This window comes from Saccostrea cucullata, unplaced genomic scaffold (genome assembly GCF_032062105.1).
Source record: "Saccostrea cucullata isolate Sc308-1 unplaced genomic scaffold, CSIRO_AGI_Scuc_v1 ctg127, whole genome shotgun sequence".
Lineage (NCBI taxonomy): Eukaryota > Metazoa > Mollusca > Bivalvia > Ostreida > Ostreidae > Saccostrea > Saccostrea cuccullata.
The window spans coordinates 543,043-567,871 of NW_026940370.1; the positions used below are offsets into that span (position 1 = coordinate 543,043).

General features: G+C 32.7%; 2 protein-coding genes and 1 long non-coding RNA gene across 6 annotated transcripts in view; 2 read left to right on the top strand and 1 right to left on the bottom strand.

Annotated features, from left to right (window-relative positions):
* Positions 1-15,562, bottom strand: LOC134255201 (uncharacterized). The gene is made up of 5 exons (XM_062737707.1): positions 15,294-15,562; positions 3,594-5,622; positions 3,309-3,380; positions 2,765-2,872; positions 1-1,167 (listed from the first exon to the last, which is right to left on the bottom strand). Exons 1-5 carry the CDS (start codon positions 15,492-15,494, stop codon positions 1,043-1,045), a joined length of 2,535 nt encoding a protein of 844 aa, XP_062593691.1. The 5' UTR covers positions 15,495-15,562; the 3' UTR covers positions 1-1,042.
* LOC134255236 (uncharacterized) lies at positions 7,904-12,949 on the top strand. The gene is made up of 3 exons (XR_009989479.1): positions 7,904-7,978; positions 10,955-11,133; positions 11,724-12,949. It is a non-coding gene; the product is annotated as an uncharacterized LOC134255236 (long non-coding RNA).
* Positions 15,508-24,829, top strand: part of LOC134255202 (CYFIP-related Rac1 interactor B-like) — a 13,788-nt gene continuing 4,466 nt past the window's right edge. The window contains exons 1-5 of one of the 4 annotated variants that reach the window (XM_062737709.1): positions 15,508-15,633; positions 19,161-19,230; positions 21,218-21,311; positions 22,814-22,935; positions 24,355-24,460. In XM_062737709.1, coding sequence (XP_062593693.1) covers positions 21,233-21,311; positions 22,814-22,935; positions 24,355-24,460 — 307 coding nt within the window. In that variant the 5' untranslated portion in view covers positions 15,508-15,633; positions 19,161-19,230; positions 21,218-21,232. Of the gene's footprint in view, positions 15,634-18,329; positions 18,438-19,160; positions 19,231-21,217; positions 21,312-21,371; positions 21,470-22,813; positions 22,936-24,354; positions 24,461-24,829 lie in introns of those variants that run through there. The other 3 variants (XM_062737708.1, XM_062737710.1, XM_062737711.1) reach the window with 3 other exon arrangements.

Below are 24,829 nucleotides of genomic sequence, written 5' to 3' on the forward strand. Positions count from 1 at the left end.
TTGTGTGCCAAGTTATATTGAAGTCAGACCAAAACTGTAGGAGGAGTAGCATTTTGAAAGAATTTCACAGAAATTTCTATTTTTAGTAACCACGGCAACACCGTTCATCAAAAAATCAAAAACCGATACACAGAATTATGAATCTAAGTGTAGTCTACTTGTGTGCCAAGTTATATAGAAATCAGACCAAAACTGTGGGAGGAGTAGCATTTTGAAAGAATTTCAAAGAAATTTCTATTTTTAGTAACCACGGCAACACCGTTCATCGAAATCAAAAACCGATATACAGAATTATGTATCTTAGTGCAGTCTACTTGTGTGCCAAGTTATATTGAAATTAGACTAAAACTGTAGGAGGAGTAGCATTTTGAAAGAATTTCACAGAAATTTCTATTTTTAGTAACCACAGCAACACCGTTCATCGAAATCAAAAACCGATACACAGATTTATGTATCTTAGTGTAGTCTACTTGTGTGCCAAGTTATATTGAAATCAGACCAAAACTGTAGGAGGAGTAGTATTTTGAAAAATTGTTTACAGACAGACAGACAGACAGACGGACGGACGACGGACGCATTACTATCGCATAAGCTCTTCTGGTCTCTGACCAGTAGAGCTAACAAAGCAATTTCATTCACTTGCTGAGCACTACTAAAGCCATAGAATATTACAATCATTGATCATTCATATTCTACATTGTACATGAACAAAGTTTGTTTCTTCTGCTCTTGATATAACATGTATATGACAATTATTTAACACACAGTATACAAACTATTTTTTTTAAAATAATAAAACAATTTTCTAAACCAATACTAGTATCACAGACTTCAAATCACATATCTTGGTAAAACATGAAAAAAAAATATACATAGTTTTTGGTATAAAGTGATCTCATTCATTTGAGTCAAATATAAACAAATTATAAATAAATACAAAAAGAATTTTAACAATTTAAATAATCATAGTACTGCTAATCAGCCAGTTTCTGACGATGCTAATTAGCATGTTTCAAAGAAATTTTGAACTAATATCAGACCTCTATTTCTTTTCCTTTTTCATGTAAGGATGAAGAGAAGCAAGATGGTGTTGTTTTCTGGACAAACCCAACCTGATTGGTTTTTTGCAAGATAATATTGGCAATATTCTACAGGGTAAATCATGGCCTGAAAAATTTAAAAAATTATCTAAATAAATATACAAGAAATTATCATTAAGAGACTATTTGAATGACATCTAAATATAATAGGCTGTACAGATTTCAATTTCTTTTTTTTTAGCTGATCAATTATAAATTACATTAAAAATATTTTCAATATGTTTTCTGGCCAAAGCTAGACAGGTTTCTAAACAAGAGGCCCATGGGCCACATTGCTCACCTGAGAACATTGGCTAGGAAATAAAAGCAGAAATCACTTCAGTATTGAGAAGTTTACATTGGGGTGGGGGTGTCTGAAATATTAAACTACCAACTACATGATGATGCTTCCATACAACAAATGCCTTTGCTGTGTTTGAGCAGATGATTTTTCCCCCTATTTATTCATTTGACCCTCCCCCCAATGTGACCCAGTCCTACCCCTGGGAGCCCTCATTTGAACCAGAATGACTTTGTACTACCTGAGGATGCCTCCATATCAATATGATTAATCATGGCTTTTCTGTTCTTGGGACAAAAAATTTCCTGATATTTCTAGGTAAAACTTTGATTCCCATTCGTGGCCCACCCTACCCAACCCCTGCCTCCCATTCATCACTTGAACAAACTTGAATCAACACTATGTGAGGATGCTTACATAAAGGTATGACCAATTATGCCTTTGTGGTTCTAAAAAAGAAGAGTTTTAAAAAATTTTGATTTTCTAATTTTCCAATGTGGCCCCGCCTTACCCCTGGGGGTCATGATTTGAACAAAATGGAATCTACACTACCTCAGGATGCTTCCATATAAGTTTCATCTTTACTGGCCCAGTGGTTCTTGACAAGAAGATTTTTAAAGATTTTTCCTATATATTCCTGTGTAAACCTGTGATCGTCAATTGTGGCCCCGCCATACCCCCCGGGTGGGTCATGATTTGAACAAACTTGAATCTACACTACTTGAGGATGCTTCCATTTAAGTTTCATCTTTCCTGGCCCAGTGGTTCTGGAGAAGAATATTTTAAATATTTTTCCTATATATTCTTATATAAAACTTTGATCAGATTTGAACAAAATTGAATCTAGACTACCTGAGGATGCTTCCACATGAGTTTCATCTTTCCTGGCCCAGTGGTTCTGGAGAAGAAGATTTTTAAAGATTTTTTCTATATATTCCTATGTAAACCTGTGATCGTGCTAAGTGAAGATCAAAATTTGTAGCTCTTCACTGGCAAGTGGCGGCATCTCCATATGAGTGAAAAAATTCTTGAGAGGGATGTTAAACAACATAAAATCAATCAAGATCACCTATATACAGGGATTACTCGGTATTTGAAAATAACCCCCAATTTTTTTTTCATTTCTCGATTATCTCCTCATAAAAGAGGATATATGACTCTTCAATTGAAGATCTTTGAAACATCTTCATCACCTTAGAATGCTGTAGAAGAAGATGAAAGGTGTAAAGTTTATAGAAGACAGTCCACAGATGGATGGACAGATGCAGGTCAACCTTGGATCTAAAAAGCTCACATTGCATAAGACTCATGTCAGCATAATGAGCTAAAACTTATACAATCATCTCCCATTTTCTTACTAAGGCTGTTATTTTCATGTTCTTACTTTCTTTCTCTGTATCAGGAACAACGGCATCCATATCATCATCATAAGATGGAGTGTATTTCCACTTGAAGCACTTAGTATTTGGTTCAAACACACCATGAACAGAATCTAGAGTCATAAGTATAAATGGCTTTCTATTAAAACATGAAGGTAAAACAACTTTTATCAGGGAAGAAATTGGGCATTCAATATACTGTAGATTCCTAATTATACACGAGGAATTAATTTCCGCGTAATTTCGTGAGAAGCTTCACTTGTGAAAAAGACCATACATGTACTCCCTTTTATTTTTATGGGGCTGAAGTCTGATTAACCATCCATTCGCGAATTATAATTAAATTCTCGCGATTTGACGTTAAACACCCAGTTCATGATAAAAAGTACTGAAAAATAAGGAATCTACAGTAAAATGTGCTAAAAAAGGATATACTGAAGTTCAACTGTATTACATATACATGTACTATTTCACAGGTATCCCCATGCATGTAATAAAAATACTATATATTTAACATACTTTTTATAAGATTTGATCTTCATCTATTACCTTTTCGTTCATTCTGCAAAGAAGTTTCTTTTGCACCAACATTTCTGTATTTATCACATCTGTGATTCTCATCTGAAAGTATTCAGTAAAATAGGATACATTTATCAGTTTACAGTGAAATGGATTTTATCATTTACCAGAGCTTACACCATTAGGATATTGTATCCATAATGAATTATTATAGATTACTGATTATTTATCACTGAAATAGTTAAAATCAAAGTATTTTGTAATGTTTTTTAAACCTATATTTGAATTTATACTATTACATGTAATTTTACACACCATCATAAAATGATTCTCCATCATATGTTTCTGTAGGTTCTTTATTCATTGTGGACGGAACCATCTGTTCTGTTGATTTTACAGTTTTCTGCATTTCTTCAAATACATATCCCTCTACTTCTCTATATGTGCATTTGTCCTCATCCTTTGCTTCTAAATCAGGAATATTATTGCTAACCAATGTCTTACTCAGATTAGCATTACCATGATTTTCATCCAGTTCTGAAACTTTCCTCTCTACTTCACTGGCCTCCTCTTTTGACTGCTTTTCTTGGTAAAAATTTAGGGGTACAAGACTCTCTAATTGTCCAACACTTAAATTGTCTTGTATAATTTCAATGTTTTTCTTGGCTGTATCATCTAAATTTTGTTTTTCTTTCTTCATGTCTATGTCGACAGTAGCATCTAGCGTATTCTCATTTGGATCCTCTTCACTGTCATCGTCACTATTTATTCTGGCTAACAGGTGAGTTTCACATTGTTTCTCATCAGTATGATGGTTTTGAAAGATACTCAATTCTTCATCTTCTAGTTTTATTCGTTTGCATGGAATCAATTGTTCCATATCCAAAGGAAAACCATTTTGAACATCACTCTTAATAAGCAATGTATCTTGCTTCATATTATCAGACATTTTGGTTTCTGATAATTTAATTAAGCATTTGATGTCCTTTGCCTCAGTTTTCAATGACATGCACTGTGAATCAGCAAGATCTAATTCAAAGACTTTATCTTGCTCCCTCATCTTAGTTTGTTTCATTTCTGTACAGTTCAATGTGTAATTTTTTGACTTGGTTTCTGTTACTGCTGGTTGTAAAAGACTTTCATGTGCATTCTGATCAGCCTTAGAGCAAAAATTTTCTGTATCTGTTTCATTTTCTAGTGTCATTGATGGGGATAAACCTAAATAATTGATAAACTTCATTTTCCCATCACAATCATTTCTTTCATTGTCTTTGGATTCCAGCTCAAAGTCACAGTCTTCATATCCCTGTACCATTTTTGAACTTGTGGTTTCACATTTGCTTGGATTTTCTATAACTGGTATTTCGCTGCTTACATTTTCATTTTGTTTACAGTTTAAAAACCTTTCCTCATGACAGTGATCTTTCAACAAGCGAATTTTATCCTTCATTTTGAGAGGGCTTGTATCAATTTGTTTTCCTTTTTCATAGCAGTGGTTCATCCCATGGCCCTCAATGAACTTTAAAGCCAGACTTTTAAGACTTTCAATGCCTTGACTGTCAGCTGTTGGTCCAAGCAACACTTGTTCACAGAGACACCTTAGTGATGGTAGATTATGGGGGACAAGGTTTACATCATTTACATTGAAACAAACATCTCTGGTTCCAGCATCAACCTCATTCAACCCCTGTTCAAATTTTAATTTCTCTCCACTATCATGATTTACAAGCATGTTCTCAACTGCATGATTTTCCATAATGTTTCCTTCCTGATTCAAAGGCTTGTTCTTGAACTCCCAATTTTCTGACATATTCTTCTCCCTTATTTTGTCATCTGTTAAATTTTCCTCAAGGACATCAGGCAAACAAACATAGTTCCAATTATTGTCATTCAAATATGCTCCATAATTGGGGTTTCCACTTCCTTGCAAAAATTTAGAGACATTCGTTGAGTTTTCTCTGAAGATGTAATCTGAGGTATTATTTTTATCTGCAATTTCACAGCATTTAAGTAACAAAAGATCCATCACTTCATATACATCTTCAGCATTTTCTTCATCTATTGATAAGTTCATGACTCCAGTCAAACCACTCTGTTGATCCTGAATTGATTCCCTTTGGTTTGAAGGCTCAGTTGAGATAGTTTTTGCACTTTCATCTACATCATCTAGGGAGTCTAGTAACTCATTCATTATGTGACATACTTCACTGGAAACATTTTCATGAGAATTAGAGTCATTTTGTATAATTTTGTCAGTATGCACTTCATTGCAGCATTTCTCCAAAACCTCCTCCAACATGGTGGAAATGATTTGATGTGAATATCTTACTGATGACATATTCACCTATAGATTAAAAAAAAAAAGATACTTTCAGAAGACAGTAATATATACAAACATAGGTTTCATTTTCTTAATTATGCTATAGCAGGGGCCAGGGGACACATGCATTTATTCCTTGAAACACCCCAAGAAAATATTACACATTTTTTTTATATTGATTAAAGATCGAATTAACACAACAGAATCTAGCACATTTGTTTAGTATAATTTGCCTTTTTAACTAGCAAAAGACATTCATGGCAAATTAAAAATAAATTCTTATTACAAATGTGATGGCATCTATTTTTCTATCACCATCTTCCCTAGCTTGCTAGTCTCCCAGCTGAGCTGATTTGAAAAGCAAGAGCATGTTATTTGTACAAACAATTTCTGAAATGGGGAAAGCTGATGAAAAATAAGTTAGGTCGATTTATACACTGACCTTGCTAAAAAATAAAGTTTTGTGAAATGCTTTTTGTAACAAGAGGCCCATGGGCCACATCGCTCACCTGAGCACTCTGGCTGGGAAAAAGTAGAAATTGGATTATTATTGAATAGTTTATATCCAAAAGTAGTCCCATGACCAATCATGGCTTTGCTTTTCTTGATAAGATGATTTTTAAAGAATTTTCCTATATATGTCTATGTAAAACTTTGGTCGGCCATTGTGGCCCCGCCCTACCCCCGGGGGTCATGATTTGAACAAACTTGAATCTACACTACCTGAGGATGTTTCCATATAAATATGATCAATTATGGCTTTGTTGTTCTTGAGAAGATTTTTAAAGAATTTTCCTATATATTTCTATGTAAAACTTTGGTCGGCCATTGTGGCCACGCCCTATCCCCGGGGATCATGATTTGAACAAATTTGTATCTACACTACCTGACGATGCTTCCATATAAATATGATCAATTATGGCTTTGTTGTTCTTGAGAAGAGGATTTTTAAAGAATTTTCCTATATATTTCTACGTAAAACTTTGGTCGGCCATTGTGGCCCCGCCCTACCCCCGGGGGTCATGATTTGAACAAACTTGAATCTACACTACCTGAGGATGTTTCCATATAAATACGATCAATTATGGATTTGTTATTCTTGAGAAGAAGATATTTGAAGAATTTTCCTATATATTTCTATGTAAAACTTTGGTCATTCATTGTGGCCCCGCCCTACCCCCGGGGGTCATGATTTGAACAAACTTGATTCAACACTACCCGAGGATGCTTTCATAAAAATATGATCAATTATGGCTTTGTTATTCTTGTGGAAAGGACTTATATAGGCAGTGCCTGCTTTCCAATTCAATTATGTTTATTCATAATAAAATATTGTTTAAATTAAAAAATTCAATTATTCTTGAGAAGAAGATTTTTAAAGAATTTTCCTATATATTTCTATGTAAAACTTTGGTCGGCCATTGTGGCCCTACCCCCGGGGGTCATGATTTGAACAAACTTGAATCTACACTACCTGAGGATGCTTCCATATAAATATGATCAATTATGGCTTTGTTATTCTTGAGAAGAAGATTTTTAAAGAATTTTCCTATATACTATGTAAAACTTGAATCTGAACAAACTTGAATCTACACTACCTGTCAGAGGATGCTTCCATATAAATATGATCAATTATGGCTTTGTTATTCTTGAGAAGAAGATTTTTAAAGAATTTTCCTATATATTTCTATGTAAAACTTTGGTCGGCCATTGTGGCCCCGCCCTACCCCCGGGGGTCATGATTTGAACAAAATTGAATCTATACTACATGAAGATGCTTCCATATAAATATGATCAATTATGGCTTTGTTATTCTTGAGAAGAAGATTTTTAAAGAATTTTCCTATATATTTCTATGTAAAACTTTGGTCGGCCATTGTGGCCCCGCCCTACCCCCAGGGGTCATGATTTGAACAAACTTGAATCTACACTACCTGAGGATGTTTCCCCACAAGTTTCATCTTTCCTGGCACAGTGGTTCTTGAGAAGAAGATTTTTAAAAGATACCACCAAATTTCCATTAATTCCCAATTATCTCCCCTTGAATCAGGGTGTGGCCCTTCATTTGAACAAACTTGAATCCCCTTTACCCAAGGATGCTTTGTGGCAAGTTTGGTTGAAATTGGCCCAGCGGTTCTTGAGAAGAAGTCGAAAATGTAAAAAGTTTACAACGACGACGACGACGACGACGACAACAACGACAGACAACGGACAAATTGTGATCAGAAAAGCTCACTTGAGAAATTTTTTGAGTACGAACTCGAGCTTTTTTTTCAATTACACAAGCGGTCTATTTAGAACTCTTCAGTAATGGCGGCCCCCATGTAATATTTACGATGGTGATTTGTGGCAGTATTCCAATGGATATACACTAATAGAGGTGAGTTCATTTGTTTATTTTCCATTAAAACGTTTGAAATTATATTTTTTTCCAGAAATTCTTTTGAAATTACATATGATTTCTGCAAAATGTAAAGGGTTGTTTACTTTGTATCCGACGACAAAGTACAATATTGTCTGCATGTATACAGAGTGTGACTAAAATGGGTAGCGAAACCCGGGCCAGGCCGGGAATTCGGAAAGTGAAAACCGGGTTTTGACAATTACGGAATGAATACTCGTTCTGTCTTCATGAAATTTACAGACATAGTACTGTGTTTATGAAATGAACATGACTTTTCATGTGTTAATATTCAATTTCTCTGTTGATTTTTTGTACACAAAATTAGGGCTGGGACGATACAACTTTTTTATATCACGATATTTGAGCCATGATACAATATGTATCACGTTTGATAAATTGGTTATAAAATCTTTTTTTGCATGGAAATAAATAAAATATACCTTTGCAAGTAAGAATAACTTATTCCAAATAGTTGTTTATACATGTATATCTTAATCAAGTGGTGTTTAGACATGTAATTATCATTTATTTTATAATTCACATTATTATCTATACATGTATTAATTTTTTATATATATCCCAAAGTATAAAATAAACAAAGAAAAACAGAAATCAGAATATTTTTTGTGATGTCTTGATATTTCTTCATATGTATCGATATGCATATCGTTCCTCACACAGAGTTGATATTATCAATATCTCGATATATCGTCCCAGCCCTACACAAAATAAATAATGTAATTCATTATTCTGACTTGATGTTTTCTTTAAAAAAAAAACATGGCTTATGATTGAGGCCAATTAATAAAAATACGAGGGGCATTTCAAAAGTCCTGAGAACTGTTTAATAAAAAATTAACCGTTTCACGGGAAATATTGAGTTTGATATCATTAGAAAGATCAGAAATATATACACATATTTTGACGTCACTTGATAATTTTCATGACGTAATAGCTCCGAAAATGACGTCAGAATATAGAATGTTTAGCATACTGAAAAGTTGCGTTTTTATCCACATGAGACAATTTTAAAAGTGCAGCAAAAGGCTTATTTGAAAAAATATTTCAAAGAAAATTATAATTTGCAAAGAGGAAGAGAAAGGGCTATGGCACTGTTTATCAACAATTCCATATTTCATTGTATGGTTTGTTTTTTTAGCAAGGTTTATGTCCGGTAATAGCATCATCGACATTCATTTAAGATTTTACGTTAGATGATACGACTGGACTTTCGGTCTTTTTTAAAGCTCTCCATTGTATGAAATAAAAAATGTTATGTATAAAACTGAAGTATATTAATGCAGTTTTCAACATATATATTTTGGGTAACAGTACTCTTACTTTTTACAAATAAAATGTACAAAAGTCTTGCCCCTGACTTGTTTCTGTGCATATTTTTTCTTAATAATTCAACTTCTGCACCCCAAAACTCACTACTGCTTTTGACTTTTGAATCCAAAAAAGGTTTATAAGTTTCACAGACATGTAAAGACTTATTTAATTTCCATGAATTAAAATTTGCGAATGTTTGGAGATACGGCGAGGTTACAACTGCGCCTGCGCCATTTTTGGATTTTACGAGAAAATATGGGCACACTAAACTTAACTTCTCTTGAGCCTTCATCAATTACACAAATCTGGTTAAACTACCTGACGATTTGATGCCATCAAATTTTGTAACATGATCGCCTATTTTCCCTTGATTGTCAACTTTGCCTTTTTCTGACAGTTAGGTCTGTCTTACGGAATATTTTTAGCGAGATTCGATAAAAACATGCTATGTTTGACACTCGCTTAAACCATTTCAGAACAAGAAGATTTCCGAAATCGAACACCAAATGATAGATTGAAGTCTATGTAAAAATTCCACCAACTGGCATTTGTGTCCGATAGCTTGCGCCCGAGTAATGAGCAAAAGTTGTTTTTAAAATTTTTATTTGATTAAATTGCGTCTTTTGTTATGTCATTTTTATGGCCAGTATCGTAAGCATGTGGAAGTCTGACGTCATTTTCTGAGTTATTACGTCATAAAAATTATCAAGTGACGTCACAATATGTGTATATTTTTCTGATCTTTCCGATGATATCAAACTCAATAATTTCCGTGAAACGGTTAATTTTTTATTCAACAGTTCTCAAAACTTTTGAAATGCCCCTCGTAATTTTAAAAACAAAATAGAAACAGAAAAGAGGAAAAACAAATCCATAAGTTTATGATTTTTAGTCTTTGTTTTTGTAGAAATTTAAAACAAGAACCAATTAAATATTTACTGACTCTGCAAGTAGGTAATAACTATCTTCTAATTTGTTATTTGTGACCGTTGATGCTGATTTAAGGATTGTAAACTGAGTTTTACCGACGACACATAAGCAACCGATAAATCAGCATTAGGCCATTCCAAGTTTTTTCTATGTTAAGACTAGTGTCCATGTGCGCCTTAGTTTTGACACCCCATATGAGAAAAAACACACAACAGGAGTCCTCTGAAATTGATAAATCTAGTCGAAGTTTTTGAATTTTGTATATTCTCCAAATAATTTTGTACAGTAAGTTATATTGGTGTATTGTAAGCATTTAATCTGTTGTTTTTGCTTAAGATTAGATATTTCTTCTATTAAAGCAGTTTAGTTAGATCAAATCATTTGAAGGACGTCATTTTTATGACTTTTAAGCTTGTGTTTTATGTTTTGGGTTGTGTGTTTTTTGCGAATAGGTAGGTAGGTTTTTGAAAGATGAGTGGACGCTAAACAGAGAAAAAAATTGGAATGGCCTTACATGTCTTATCACAAATACTAACTTAGAAGATAGTTGCTAGTATTCCCATTCCAATGCATTTTGTTAATGTTTGTTGTTTATTTCTTTTTTTTTTTAGTTTTGTTATAAGAAATACGTTTATTTTTTAAAGCTAAGACATGCCATATATAGCTATAAAATGTTTTTACTTTCAACAGCCAAAGAAAAAAGATTTTTAAAGAAAGAATGCAGATAGACAGGTGGTGGACAAGCTGAAGTGGAACTGTCAGAGGCAGAGGGGGTGTGTCTAGAGACAAGATGGAAGACCAAGCATTTCATGCCTAGAAGCAGGCTTTGAAAGTGGAGGTATAAGGGAGAAAAGAACCATGCTGACTCTGTAACTATCTTACTTAACAATAGAGTGTATGAATTTGATCACTACTAGACTATTGTTTTCATGTCAGTCCTAGTTTTGCGTTGCAAACTGTAAATCCGTTGAGTCAGAAAGGGATGTATGAATGGTGACTGGAAAATAAATGACACTCAAATGCTTCACTTTTTAGCTAAACTGAGTCGAAGGCTCAGGTGAGCTTTTCTTATCAAAGTTTGTCCGTTGTCTGTTGTTGTTGTTGAAAAGTGATAACTAACTACTTGCACTTATATTTGAGACTTATTTACAACATATGCATGCAAAGTTTTAAACCAGTGAAATTATATATTTTCAAAGCTAAAGGTATAAAATAGAATTTGTTGAACTTGTCTACCACTTTAACACTCTTTAACAAACTTTCTTATCAAAGTTTGTCCGTTGTCTGTTGTTGTTGTTGAAAAGTGATAACTAACTACTTGCACTTATATTTGAGACTTATTTACAACATATGCATGCAAAGTTTTAAACCAGTGAAATTATATATTTTCAAAGCTAAAGGTATAAAATAGAATTTGTTGAACTTGTCTACCACTTTAAATATATGTTATATTTTTAAGGTAATAGTAAAGTCAGCAGAGAAGAGGAAGATTGATGAGAGGATAAGAACATCTTGGTAGACACAAAAAGAATTAGGCTTGAAGAAAAGAAAATTAGACTTAAAAATATAGTTATTCTTCCTGGGTATCTTATCCCAAAGTACTCATGTAAAGATACAATATGATACAAAAACCAAAAGGTTTTGACAATTTAATAAGAGGGAAAATATTTTTTTTTGCTGAATTTGTATCTCAGAGAATCCTAAGAGCTTTCAAAGACTGTTTGATTGGCAATTGTTTGGAAAATTATATTTTAATATTTTTATACATGTATTTTTTAGGACTGAAGTTAATCTTAATTAAGTTCAGTTACTGCAAAAATTTTCCTAAGCTTTTGATTGCTATAAAATGCTGTTTATATTCATTAATCTGTTGTAATTTTGAGAAGCAGAAAAGGAGATAGCTCAGGGTTTAAACTTAACTTATATTATTTTCCGTAGAGCTACATTTCTGCAGCTAAAAAGGAGATACACATTTTTTTTTTTCAAATGCCACCCTTACACCAAAATTTTTTTCCTGTAAATTTACTTGACCTTAACTTAAGGTACATGTATTTCAAAATATACTCAACAAAGAAGAAAGTTATTTTTAGAGTGTGTTGTGATAAAATTTCAATCATTCCTATGTTGCAAATTGAAAAATTAAGTTGATGTCATTTTCATCGCCCCCAAATTCAAGGGGCATAACAATATGTACTGTGTGACGTCTCAATGCTAGTGAGTTTTTTTTTCTCAAATCAATTTTTTTTGAAACTTTAAATTTTGCTCTAGTATACATGGTATACAAAATGTCATTGGAATGTAATTCACCCAATTTATTTGTTTATTTGTTTGTTAATTATTTTACTTATCTTGGTCCCACTCTGACGTATACAGGTAATAATTTTCATAAAGCTCGATTAAAATTGGATATTCAGGGGAGGAATATATGTTTAAACTATGTTAAATTATGCTGAAAGTGGGGAAAAATAACTCATCATTGATGATCTATCATGAACTCTGTTGCTTACCTCTTTTTATTCAGTATTATAAAGTTTTAATTGAAATTATTGGAGTCAGAAAATTGTATATCATGGTATATTGAAAAGTATTTACCAAGATATGTTTGACAAATTGAGACAAGTTCTTGTACAAAATATAATTGGTTACTGAATGCAAAATACTTTTTAAAAGTGTTTAAAATATTGTACCCAACTTGGCAAGCAATGTTATTGTAGATCACTTAATTTTCGCGACACCTTATTTTCGCGAGATAGTAATTGACTCTTGATTAGTGAGACAAAATTTTCACGAATTCTGGTTATTGCTCTATATAATCTTAAGGAATTCTTTTATACATTTTGAAGCACACTGTCTGCGTAATTACGCGAAAATAAAGTTTTCGCGAATAAAAAGTGATTTACGGTATCTTAAAACAAATGTATGGATATTTCATTTATATATATTCCTTTTGAGCTTTACATTCTGTATTTTGTAATTATGTTATCTGACTATGTTATCTGATAAGTCATAAATAAAGAAACTGTTGATAAGTTGTTTGGGGAATTATAATTATTCAAATCAATATGTATACAGTATTTATCAATACTGATGTCATAGAAATTATGAATTGTAAGAATTTTGACCCATACCAGGGTAGTAACAGGCGTTTTACTAATTCACTATTCCTTGTCTGAAAAAGAGAAAACAATATGTGTTTGTGAAACACTGATGCCCTCATATATGGCAACATAGCAAAGATTAAACTTTTCTTAAATGCAAATTTAATTAATTGGTACGAAAAGTAGGGTATTCTCGCTGGAAAACAATTGTGAGATTTGAATAGGCCAATGTTTAAGTTATTTCATGAAGTACAAAAATCTCCAAGGTCAACATTATAAGGTCAAGGTAATTGGTATCCAATGAAAGGTCTTGTCACATAGAATACTTGTTTACAGTATGGAACCCTTAGCCCTAACAATTCAGAAGTTATGGATAAGTTTAAAAAAATTTAAGAGTAGGTCAAACTCCAAGGTCAAAGTCAAAGGGTCAATGTTCTTGTTATCAAATGAAAGGTCTTGTCACAAGAATTAAATATGTAAAGTATAAAAGCACTAATCCTAACCCTTCAAAAGTAATGGTCAAGGTTTTTCTTTTTTAAAGTAGGTCAAACTCAAAGGTCAAGGGGTCAAAGTTCTTGGTATCCATTAATTTAAAAGGGTCTTCTCACATGGATAACATATATGAAGTATAAAAGCCATATCTCTTACTGTTCAAAAGTCATGGCCAAGGTTAAAGTTTTTTCACAAGTAGAAAATCTACAAGGTCAAAGGCTCAAGGTTGTTGGTATCTAATGAAAGGTTTACCAACAAAGAATACACATGCAAAGTATAAATATTCTGATATATTCTGTTCAAAAGATATGACCAAAGTAAATGTTTAAAATTTTCATGTAAAATTGGGTCGAAATACAAGGTCAAAAGGTCTAATTTGGTGGTACCCAAAGAAAGGTCTTGTCACAAGGAATACACACGTGAAATATGAAAGTCATGGCTCCACTAAATCAGAAATTATGGGCAAGGTTACAGTTTTTGCGTACAAACAGACAGAGAGACAGACAGACACGACAAAAACTATATACCCCCGAAACTTCGTTGACGGGGCATAAAAATTAAACAAGCGTTTCAAATGTTACAGCCATTTTATCTATTGTAAAATAAAACTATTCATTTCTGTACTCTCTTTAACAGCACACTGTGCAAAGTGTAACATATGCTGTATATGAGGTACAGAAACATGTCTAAATCATTAAATTAATCAATCGTTAATTAAATAGTCAAAGAATCATGATTTAATGTCACATAGGAGAAAAAGGTCCTCACAAAGTGAGCCTTGGAGTACACAATTGAAATCTCGAGTAAGCTCTTAAGCTTACTCGAGATTTAAGCAAGACTTACTCCATTTGGAGTACGTTTTCTGTACTCAAAAGTTTTATAACCTATATTTCGAGTACGTGCTCCATCTCCAAATTTCGAGACAAACTTTCAAGCTAGATTTGGAGCCAGAGCTGGAGCCAAGTTTTATAACCCTGAAATATTTCGAGCCATACTCGAAACCTCTAAATTGGAGCCAGAGTTGGAGCTGGAGCCCGAGCCAAGGTTTATAACCTCCTAGCCAGGTGAGCTAAAAATTGTTCGGTCAATATTTGCACCCATAAAGTTCATATTACTTCAAATCTGTGTTAAAGCCCCAATATTCACCAAAAAAAAAAAAATCAAGTTTTGTGTTAAAAAATATATAATTAATAGCTTACATTGGTCTTTCAATGATCAAACCACAGGGGCATCTTATCCACTCTGTTCTCTATTTCACATATAAAAAAGAGTTTAAAGAGGGCTTACCTCCTTGTAATATATAGCCTTGACCAGCTAAGTATGATGCAAATCATAAAATATAAATGTTATGTATCCTATAAAAACACATGAAATGTCGAGCCACTTTTTAACCTGGGATATGAGCATGTTGAGATTCACACATAAAATATTACACTTACAAGATATGTTCCTCGCCATCTAATCTTAGGCAACGTCCTAGTCGTCTGCTGACGTTCTCGTGAGAACACGTGCTTGTGTTTACATCTCGTGAAAATCTCGTTTGTGGAAAAACTTCTAAATAATTTTATAAAAGTATTTTGAAGTGTATTTTGTCTTTTTCCTTCTCTGTTGACATGTTTATAACATTTTAAAAAGAGCATATTTTTGTGTTTCGTTTTTGCCCATCAGCTGAAGGGAGGTAACTCTGAATTTATTTTTGGCAAATGCCTTATTTGGAGAGTGGGTGACCCGGAAATATTCCTGTACATCGAAAGAAGAAGACTAGACGAAGAAAACACGGTATATTGTTAAGTTTAAGTATACTTTTTATCTTTTTGCTGTTTACCTCTGAATGAGAAGTATTTAATAATTAGTAGTTTATGTGTCTAGACATTTTTCTTTTTTTCTATTATTCAAGTGAATTTTTGCATAGTTATTTACTTCCTTTTTCACAACAACTGTACTTGTCAGGTTTGTAATATCGTTTTATCTATTTATAGAACAACTAAAAATAAATATGAACACTATGACAGATCGTCTTGATACAAGTATACTGGTATAGTGATATGTTACTTCATGGAACTCTTTCTGTCACCTCGGTCACTGCAGATCACATTTATAGACATTCAGTTCTTGATTGTTTCTCAGTGTAACAAAATGGTAGAGAAATGCTAAAGTTTCCTTGTAAGGCTTGTTCAAGTACTTAGGAATAAAAAGGAATTAAATAATTATATGATGTATTAGGACAATGGACTAAAGTTTAGTAACATTTTGGATAATATCGTCTATAAAAACTAAAAGATTGATTTTTTTGAAAAGTTTCATACGCGTACGTCAACGATGACCATTTTATGCATAATTTTTTTTTTGCTGACAATATATTTTCTGGTGCAAACTGATTATGACAATATTTCTGAGCATTTTCCATTAGTGGTCACATGCAAAAGTCTGAAATGTAGAAAATAAAGTATAAAGTATAAATAAATTATAGCATATTGCACATGTAATTAAGAGAAATATATGCATGAATAGATTTTAGGCGATGCATGAATTATAGATAAGAGTGGAAATCAATACGTATCGGTTTGAGGAGAAAGCATCAATTTCTGGTGATTAAGCACTGAGTGATCTGTAAACTGATGTGTGAATATTGTGATGCTTTCTTACATTTGTCATCATGGTAATTTTCTCACAGGTTATTAATTCTCCCCTCGTATAAAGCCCAGGTATTGCAGTGTTCTTCCTTTGTTTCTGTTTTATTATCATATAATAATGATAGTAAAAATTCTTTTGCACGCTTAATAATTTACATTAGAACTTAAACCATATAACCTTATATAAGGTAGAAGGCAATGATGACAATGCCTTGAGATCATTTTCAGATATCAGAAAGAATTTTGAAGCTTACATAAAATATCTGTGTAGTACATGTACTGGTAAATGCTCAAAGGTATTCTGGTATCTCTGAAGTATTGTGTAATTCTACTGTAGCACTAAATACTTGAATGTATGATAACTTCAGCAGATGGCTCTGCAGTCCCAGAACTCCCAGTAATGGTATTCAAGTTTTTAACAGAATGTTAATTATATGTAATGCATTTTTCTCATCCAGTGCCTCCACAATGGAATTTTAAAGGTTTTGTGATGTTTGACATGTTCTGAATCATGAGTATGTTGCAAGGGTTGAAGTTGGAGACTCTTTCTTTATATTTGTGTGACATTGTCCTTTTGTTAACATTGTCTTATGCCTCATGGTAAGCAGAGAGGATTTGTAGCCCTGGTCCACTAAAATGGAGTTTACAAAGTAAGAAATGATCACTACATAAAGTGATAAAGTGCTATATTGTGTTGTCTAGTGTAATGATGTTGTATGGACACTTGATGCTTGAAGTAGAATATACATAAGTCATACGCTCTTTAGTTTGTGTTTTTAAATTCATCCAATTAAATGCTACCTTTTACTGGATGTAAACTGTACAAAACTTCATTTAGTAGCAAGTTGAAAGTGTTACCATGAACTTTACACACTTTTCCCCTTCATTATATATTTATTTTTTGACACTACAAAGGTTAAAATCTGATACTAAACACATGTGGTGATTTGAACATTTATTCCAACTCATGCATCCATTATCACTCAATAATGAGATAAAAAAAATCTAACAGCTTGTGAGATAGCATCTCTTGTTCTTAATTGAGAAAACAAAATAACAATATGGAGAATGAAGTTTTATGATTCAGTTAAGATAAGCTCAGATCCAGAAAGAGATGAAGTAGATTAATATAATGATCTGAGAAATGTCTACATGCCTTTGTTAATATGCTAGTAAATAATGTGAATACCAGTTGTTTTTTTTTTTTGTATTCGACAAAAGCCTTGAAGTCGTAAAAACCTTTGGGAAATATTTAAGAAAAAACAATACTAGCATATTTTTAGGTAAAATAAGTGTTTTGTGCCTGGAAAACAGATGGGAGGCTTTCACTTTGACATGATATTTAATGGATAACCATGTGCATGTATTGTCACACGCACAGCTGTGTCGAAGATGCACCTACATAAAGTATCCCACAAATGTAGCATACAGTTCTGTGGAATGAATGGGAATGCAGTCAGATAGATTACAGATAGTCTGGGGTAATATCTGTCATCCTGTTGTTATGTCAGAGATCAATTAGAAGTAATTCTCAATCAATTCCCAAAACTGTCACAGTACATTAATAATATTAAGTTAAAAGTTTTGTATCAGTATCAACAGTTTACTGATGTTTCCATTGATCAGTGTAGATAATACATGTATATCTATATATGATACATGACTTTTGTCAATCACTAGGATAAACCTAGCTGACAAAGGAAACATATTTATGTACAACTAAAGTGCTTCAGAAAAGTCATTGATCCTTTTTTAAGAGCTTGACAAGGTTACAATTAAACCACATAGTCTAAAGTTATCAGTTATGATTGTTTCTGATGAGAGCAGAGCACACTGGGCTTGTCACCCATTTTGTTACCAAAGATCATATGTATTGAAGATTTGACTTTTGATTATAAAAAGGAACTTTTAAAGCCCTTTTTAGGAAGGATTAATATTTCTGAAGTACTTGTAAGTACTTTGTCCATTTATTAAAATAAGAAAGTATAAATTTCTTACATTACCCGGTTGTTCAAATATGTCGTATTTTTATAGTGTATGTGACAAACTTGCTTGAAAAGATAGTAGTTTGCCATGAGTTTTAATGTTGATGTAACTTTTGTATTACCCGGTACATGTATTTAAATGTTATCTTATTTTATATGCAAAACTAAATTCAGTTTTCGTTTTTTTTTTTATATATAATTACAAATATATTGTCAATACTGTATTTACTAGCTAATATATTTCAGTCTAAGAACATAACAGTTTACTGGATTTTGAACAACTGATCATCTTTCAATATTTAATTAATATACAGCTTTCTAACTGGAAAAACAGCTATCAAAAATGTTTGCATTTATACAGAGAAATGCAATTATACTTCTGGGTGCAAAAAAAGTAGATTTCATCAGAAATTTCACTACCTTATTTCTTTGCACTCTAATTAGAAAAAAACAACTTTGATTATTCTTTTCATTGTCCCTTTTAATCTTCAATAGTACAAAACAACCTGAGTTGTTTTTTTTTTTTTAAGTGACTAGAAAGACAAGGAAGTAACATTTCCCACTGATTTTTTTTTTATTTGGAAACAAAACACTGACAGGAAGTTAGTATTATTTAATAGCGGATAAGATTTTAATTTTACATACTTAATTTTGCCATTTAAATGGTTTTGTTAATTTTTCTTTTCAGATCAGTTCCTAGAATAATAAAAATATTGGCTGGAGAATCTGAGACGCCAGCGTAGAAGTTATTTAACAAGGTATGCGTGCTGTTAGTTAATGGTTTCAATTAGGGAGAATTTTTCGGTAAACACTTCATTTGATAAAATGGGGTTTATTCTTAGTAATTTACAATTCTTTGAGGAAGTGAAGTCAAAAGATTAGGATGAAACCTTCCTGGTCATTTGATGGGAAATTAGGGGTGTATTATTATCAGTGTTTACAATTGAGATGTTGAAATTTTGCCCAGCTTCAGTTAAAAAGGAAATGACTGATCTCATTAACATCTAAAAGAGCTGTGGATTTCGGTAACTATAAATCTGAATTTTTCCTGATCTTTTGATAATCACTAGAAACTTAGATATCTTGATAATTTGAAAAAAAAGAAAAATAATAATGATAAAAAACAATGCCAGATACATGTAATTTTTTCTCCGAAATAAGAATTAAGTGAGACTGACATATGTCCAAGTATTGATTAACCATTTTCTGTACATTGTATACATGTATAACTTGTATGTGTTAAACCCTTGCATACATAGCAATGATTTGATAATGGGCTATCATGGCTAATTATTGATATTTGTTCATCGTCATATTAATCTGTAAATGGAAAAGTGCATTTAGAGTGTTATTCTTACCGATTATTGAGCTCGGCTGTCAGCTGTATGTAAGTATAATTATTATGATGTTGTGGCATATACTACTAGTACCCATGGGATTCAAGGTCATTTTGAAAAGAAATTGGGAGTGGGTTACTTGTGTACTTTTTCTTTCTTTTTATTCAGTTTAGCCACAAGAAACCCTTGCATATGCACATGTAATATAAATGGGTGTATGTTTATAATATTGTATGATGTATTTTTTTCAAAGGTTATATTGCATTTTCAATGATATAGTTATTACATAGATATAACCAATTAAACATTTATCAAAATGTGTACCAACCACTATTGAAATGTAACTAAAGTGATATTTTATATAATTACCTCATAGATACATAATAAACACAAAGTGTTTGAGGTAAATCTAAAACAAAGCAGGAATTCATATTCTCCCCCTAGTTCTGTTTTATACGAACAGGAAAATCTGATAGGACTACTTCCAGGCAGCTTTTTAACTAGCACTCCAAATCAGGAAATGAGGCTGTGAATTTTAATTATTCAGCCTGTATATATTGTTTTAAGGGATAAGAGACAAACAATTGATTATCGCATTAATTTGTACTTGAGGAACAATTTCAAATATTGGTGCATATTTGTTTTAGCTATTTATCAATATTGAAATGTATTTTGATGCATAGGTGTTTAAAATAAGGTTTTATTTGACAGAGGTCAAGGTTTAATTTCAGGCCAAGGTAATGATTAGTTGCCAAAAATCAAAGTATTAAATGTGTTTTGTTTATGATCAATTTTATATATCATAATGTTTCATCAGAAGCACAATTTTTGAAGGAGGGATCTATACTGCGTGTTTTGTTAACAACATACAAGATAGACAAAGATTGTTTGATTCAGTGCTCAGGTTAACAAAAATAAAAAACCTAGGTGTCAGCAATAACACTGTGGAACTTCTTTATCTCAAACACGGATATCTCAGATGCTATTTTTTCACAGAGTCAATCACTCTATGTACTGTAAATCACTTTTTATTCGCGAGAACTTTATTTTCACGTAATTACGCAAGACAGTGTGCTTGCGAAAATTAAATTCTCGCATATAATAATATTCCTACGGATAATATAGAGCAAGAACCACAATTCGTGAAAATTTTGTCTCACTTATCAAGAGTCGATGACTATGTCGCGAAAATAAGGTGTCGCGAAAATTAAGTGATCTACAGTATATTACTTCCATTATCTCCAATTTTTTTATATCTCAAAGTTTAATCTTTCTCTCGTAAAGTTTGAGATAATGAGGTTTGACAGTAGATTTCTATTGTTATGCATGCATTAAATGCTACCATATATGTCATGTTTTGATTTTACAGAATTGCCGTATTACTATGGAAAATGTTTTGATTTTACAGAATTGCCATATTACTATGGGAAATTTGTTAAAGATTCTGTGGCGAGATGAAAACACATCATCAAACAAATATGACATTTTTGTAGATTTTGAAAGTAAGTGTATGCAGTTATGACTGATGTAACCTAAATTTCCTCTGGTCATGATTTTTACAGCTGTGTCCTGCCATCTGTAATGGGAAATTTGTTAAAAGTATTATGTCAGGCCGACTCCTCTGCTTCCAGAGACTATGACATTTTTGTTGACTTTGAGAGTAAGTTTCCTACCAAAACACTGAGGTGCCTGAATCCCACTGAATGTTGTCAATTTTTTTTCTCCAACTACTTTGCCTGACTGCTTTTTAGATTGAATGGGCAACCTTATTAACATCCACATTACAACAATACATATCAGTGAATATGGATTAGAGGAAAAAGATTTCAATTTTTAAGATAAACCTCATAAAAATAATTTTTAAAATAAGCTGGAAGAAATGCCCATTTCATTCATAAACATTTTCAAAACTAATTGCTCAACATGCTTAAACCAAAAATCTTTTGGCAATCATAATTAACTTTGGCATTTGAGAATAATATGTCTTACTAAGAAGAATAAGCCTAGGTGGGCATATAGAACCAGTACACCTTCTGCCATATACATTGTACAGTCCTTCTAGAAAGGATTTTTAGTACAAATGTAAACTTTAATGTAAGAATAAAAAAAATTGAAGTATCTCAGTAGAGCTACAGTCTTTTCAGAGACTTCTTGCTTACCGTATCAGTCAAAGTAAAAAAAAGATTTCCAAGGGCAACATCAATCAGATCTGTGTAAAAATATTTGATGAAATTAAAATGTTCAAACAACCACACCAACCCCCTCTCATTTTATAGTAAGTTTCTTTTGGCACAATTTCTAACAGTTTACTGAAGGCATTTTTCTCAGCTTATCACTCCCTTTGATTATTTTCTCAGTGTTTGGTTTTTGAGGGCATGTTATTCACTTGAAAAAATATATTTCTATGGTTTATATGCATGAAGCCTGAAGTATAAAAACCATGCTAGTCATAATACTGTACCTTGGTAGATCTAAGAATTTTATTTTGTAACATAAAGTCAACTACAATATCTTTTATTAGCATGCTACAGTTCATTGCAATAGTCATACAGTTGGTGATGTTTCATAAAACAGATTTCACTGAGCTCATTTTAGAAGAAAAAAGTTGGGTTCCATTTTTTTAAAGACAAGTACATTTTTTCTTTTTACTGAGTGGGGAGTTTATGGAAGATGCTGCTGTATGACTTAATGACATGTAAAATGCATGATATATCAAATTCTTTATATCAGACTTTTTCATTTCTCTGATATGACAATATTCTCCTTTGAATTCATGTGCATAATAACCATGGACTTTTACAATCATGTATCTCTCTTGACATTTTAAAGCACTTCGTATTCTTCACTTATTTAAAAAAGATACAGCACTTAAAACAATTGTATAATTTTCAAACATATGTGGCTGTATATACTTTCATAGAAAATCAAAATTATGCATGAATCTAAACACATTTTAATTTGTTCCTTGGGTTCATTTAAATGATACCTATACTCTACCATATAGGTGTTCAGCCAACAGATGAAGAGAAAGCAGTGTGGGAAAAAGTACAGGCTGTTCTAAATGAGAGTCAGTCAATCCTACATGATATACAACAGTATACAGGAGCCACAGAGGACATCAAACAGGTAGGCAATCCTAGAGGATATATACAACAAGATACAGGTAGGCAATCCTACAGGATACACAACAGTATACAGGTAGGCAATCCTAGAGGATATATACAACAGTATACAGGTAGGCAATCCTACAGGATACACAACAGTATACAGGTAGGCAATCCTACAGGATATACAACAGTATACAGGAGCCACAGAGGACATCAAACAGGTAGGCAATCCTAGAGGATATACAACAGTATACAGGTAGGCAATCCTACAGGAAATACAACAGTATACAGGTAGGCAATCCTACAGGATACACAACAGTATACAGGTAGGCAATCCTACAGGATATACAACAGTATACAGGTAGGCAATCCTACAGGATACACACCAGTATACAGGTAGGCAACCCTACAGGATACACAACAGTATACAGGTAGGCAATCCTACAGGATACACAACAGTATACAGGTAGGCAATCTTACATGATATACAACAGTATACAGGTAGGCAATCCTACAGGATATACAACAATATACAGGTAGGCAATCCTACAGGATATATACAACAGTATGCAGGTAGGCAATCCTACAGGAAATACAACAGTATACAGGTAGGCAATCCTACAGGAAATAGAACAGTATACAGGTAGGCAATCCTACAGGATACACAACAGTATACAGGTAGGCAATCCTACAGGATATACAACAGTATACAGATAGGTAATCCTACAGGATATACAACTGTATACAGATAGGCAATCCTACAGGAAATACAACAGTATACAGATAGGCAATCCTACAGGAAATACAACAGTATACAGGTAGGCAATCCTACAGGATATACAACAGTATACAGGTAGGCAATCCTACAGGATTTACAACAGTATACAGGTAGGCAATCCTACAGGATATACAACTTTATACAGATAGGCAATCCTACAGGAAATACGACAGTATACAGATAGGCAATCCTACAGGAAATACAACAGTATACAGGTAGGCAATCCTACAGAATGTACAACAGTATACAGGTAGGCAATCCTACAGAATATACAACAGTATACAGGTAGGCAATCCTACAGGATACACAACAGTATACAGGTAGGCAATCCTACAGGATATACAACAGTATACAGGTAGGCAATCCTACAGAATATACAACAGTATACAGGGACCACAGAGGACACCAAACAGGTAGGCAGTTAGCCTGAGTTTGGGGGATATTTAACTTCAATAGTGTGTAATAGACTACAGAATATAGGGACTCTGGAGGACAACAATCGAGTAGGTAGTTATAGAAATGAATACAAACAACTCTAGGGGTAATCTCTGGAAAATGTTGCATACAAGAAACTCTTCACAAAATAAAGGTTGTAGAAACTTCAGCAGTATTTTGTTTTAGTTCATATTACTACATGTACCGGTATTTTCTTTGTTTCAGGCCATTAGTAATCCAACAAATGATGCCCTACAAGAAAAGGCATGGGTGGCTGTATGTCCTCTAGTGGGGAGACTGAAAAACTACTTTGAGTTTGCTAATAAATTAGGTATTTATAAAAAAGAATTCAAGGATAATTAATTAAAACATAAATTTTGTTTTCTATACATTCTATTGAATACTGTGCTTATCTGTTGGAAAGTTGTACAAAAATTGTTTATAAAAATAGATTCATAATATTTAATAGAAAAACATCAACTCACCTGACCCAAAGGATCTGGTGAGTTTTCTGATCAGAATTGTTCTTTGTCTCTCATCCTTTGTCAGTTTAAACTTTTCACAATTTCATGCTCTATTCGGAATCAAATGGCCAATTTTAAATGAACTTGGCATAAAAGTGTGTGTGTGTGTGTGTGAGGGTGAGTGTGTGTGTGAAGGTATTTCAAGTTTGTTTAAATAAAGGAAAGGGTCTTAGGAA

What these genes read in the sequence shown, in the direction of transcription:
- LOC134255201 (XM_062737707.1), bottom strand. Translation starts at nt 15,494, where the DNA reads ATGCTCTTTTTAAAATGTTATAAACATGTCAACAGAGAAGGAAAAAGA. An exon ending in GATGGCGAGGAACATATCTT is followed by an intron (nt 5,623 to 15,293) that starts GTAAGTGTAATA and finishes TTTAATCTATAG; the next exon opens with GTGAATATGTCATCAGTAAG. An exon ending in TTTGCAGAATGAACGAAAAG is followed by an intron (nt 2,873 to 3,308) that starts GTAATAGATGAA and finishes TTATGACTCTAG; the next exon opens with ATTCTGTTCATGGTGTGTTT.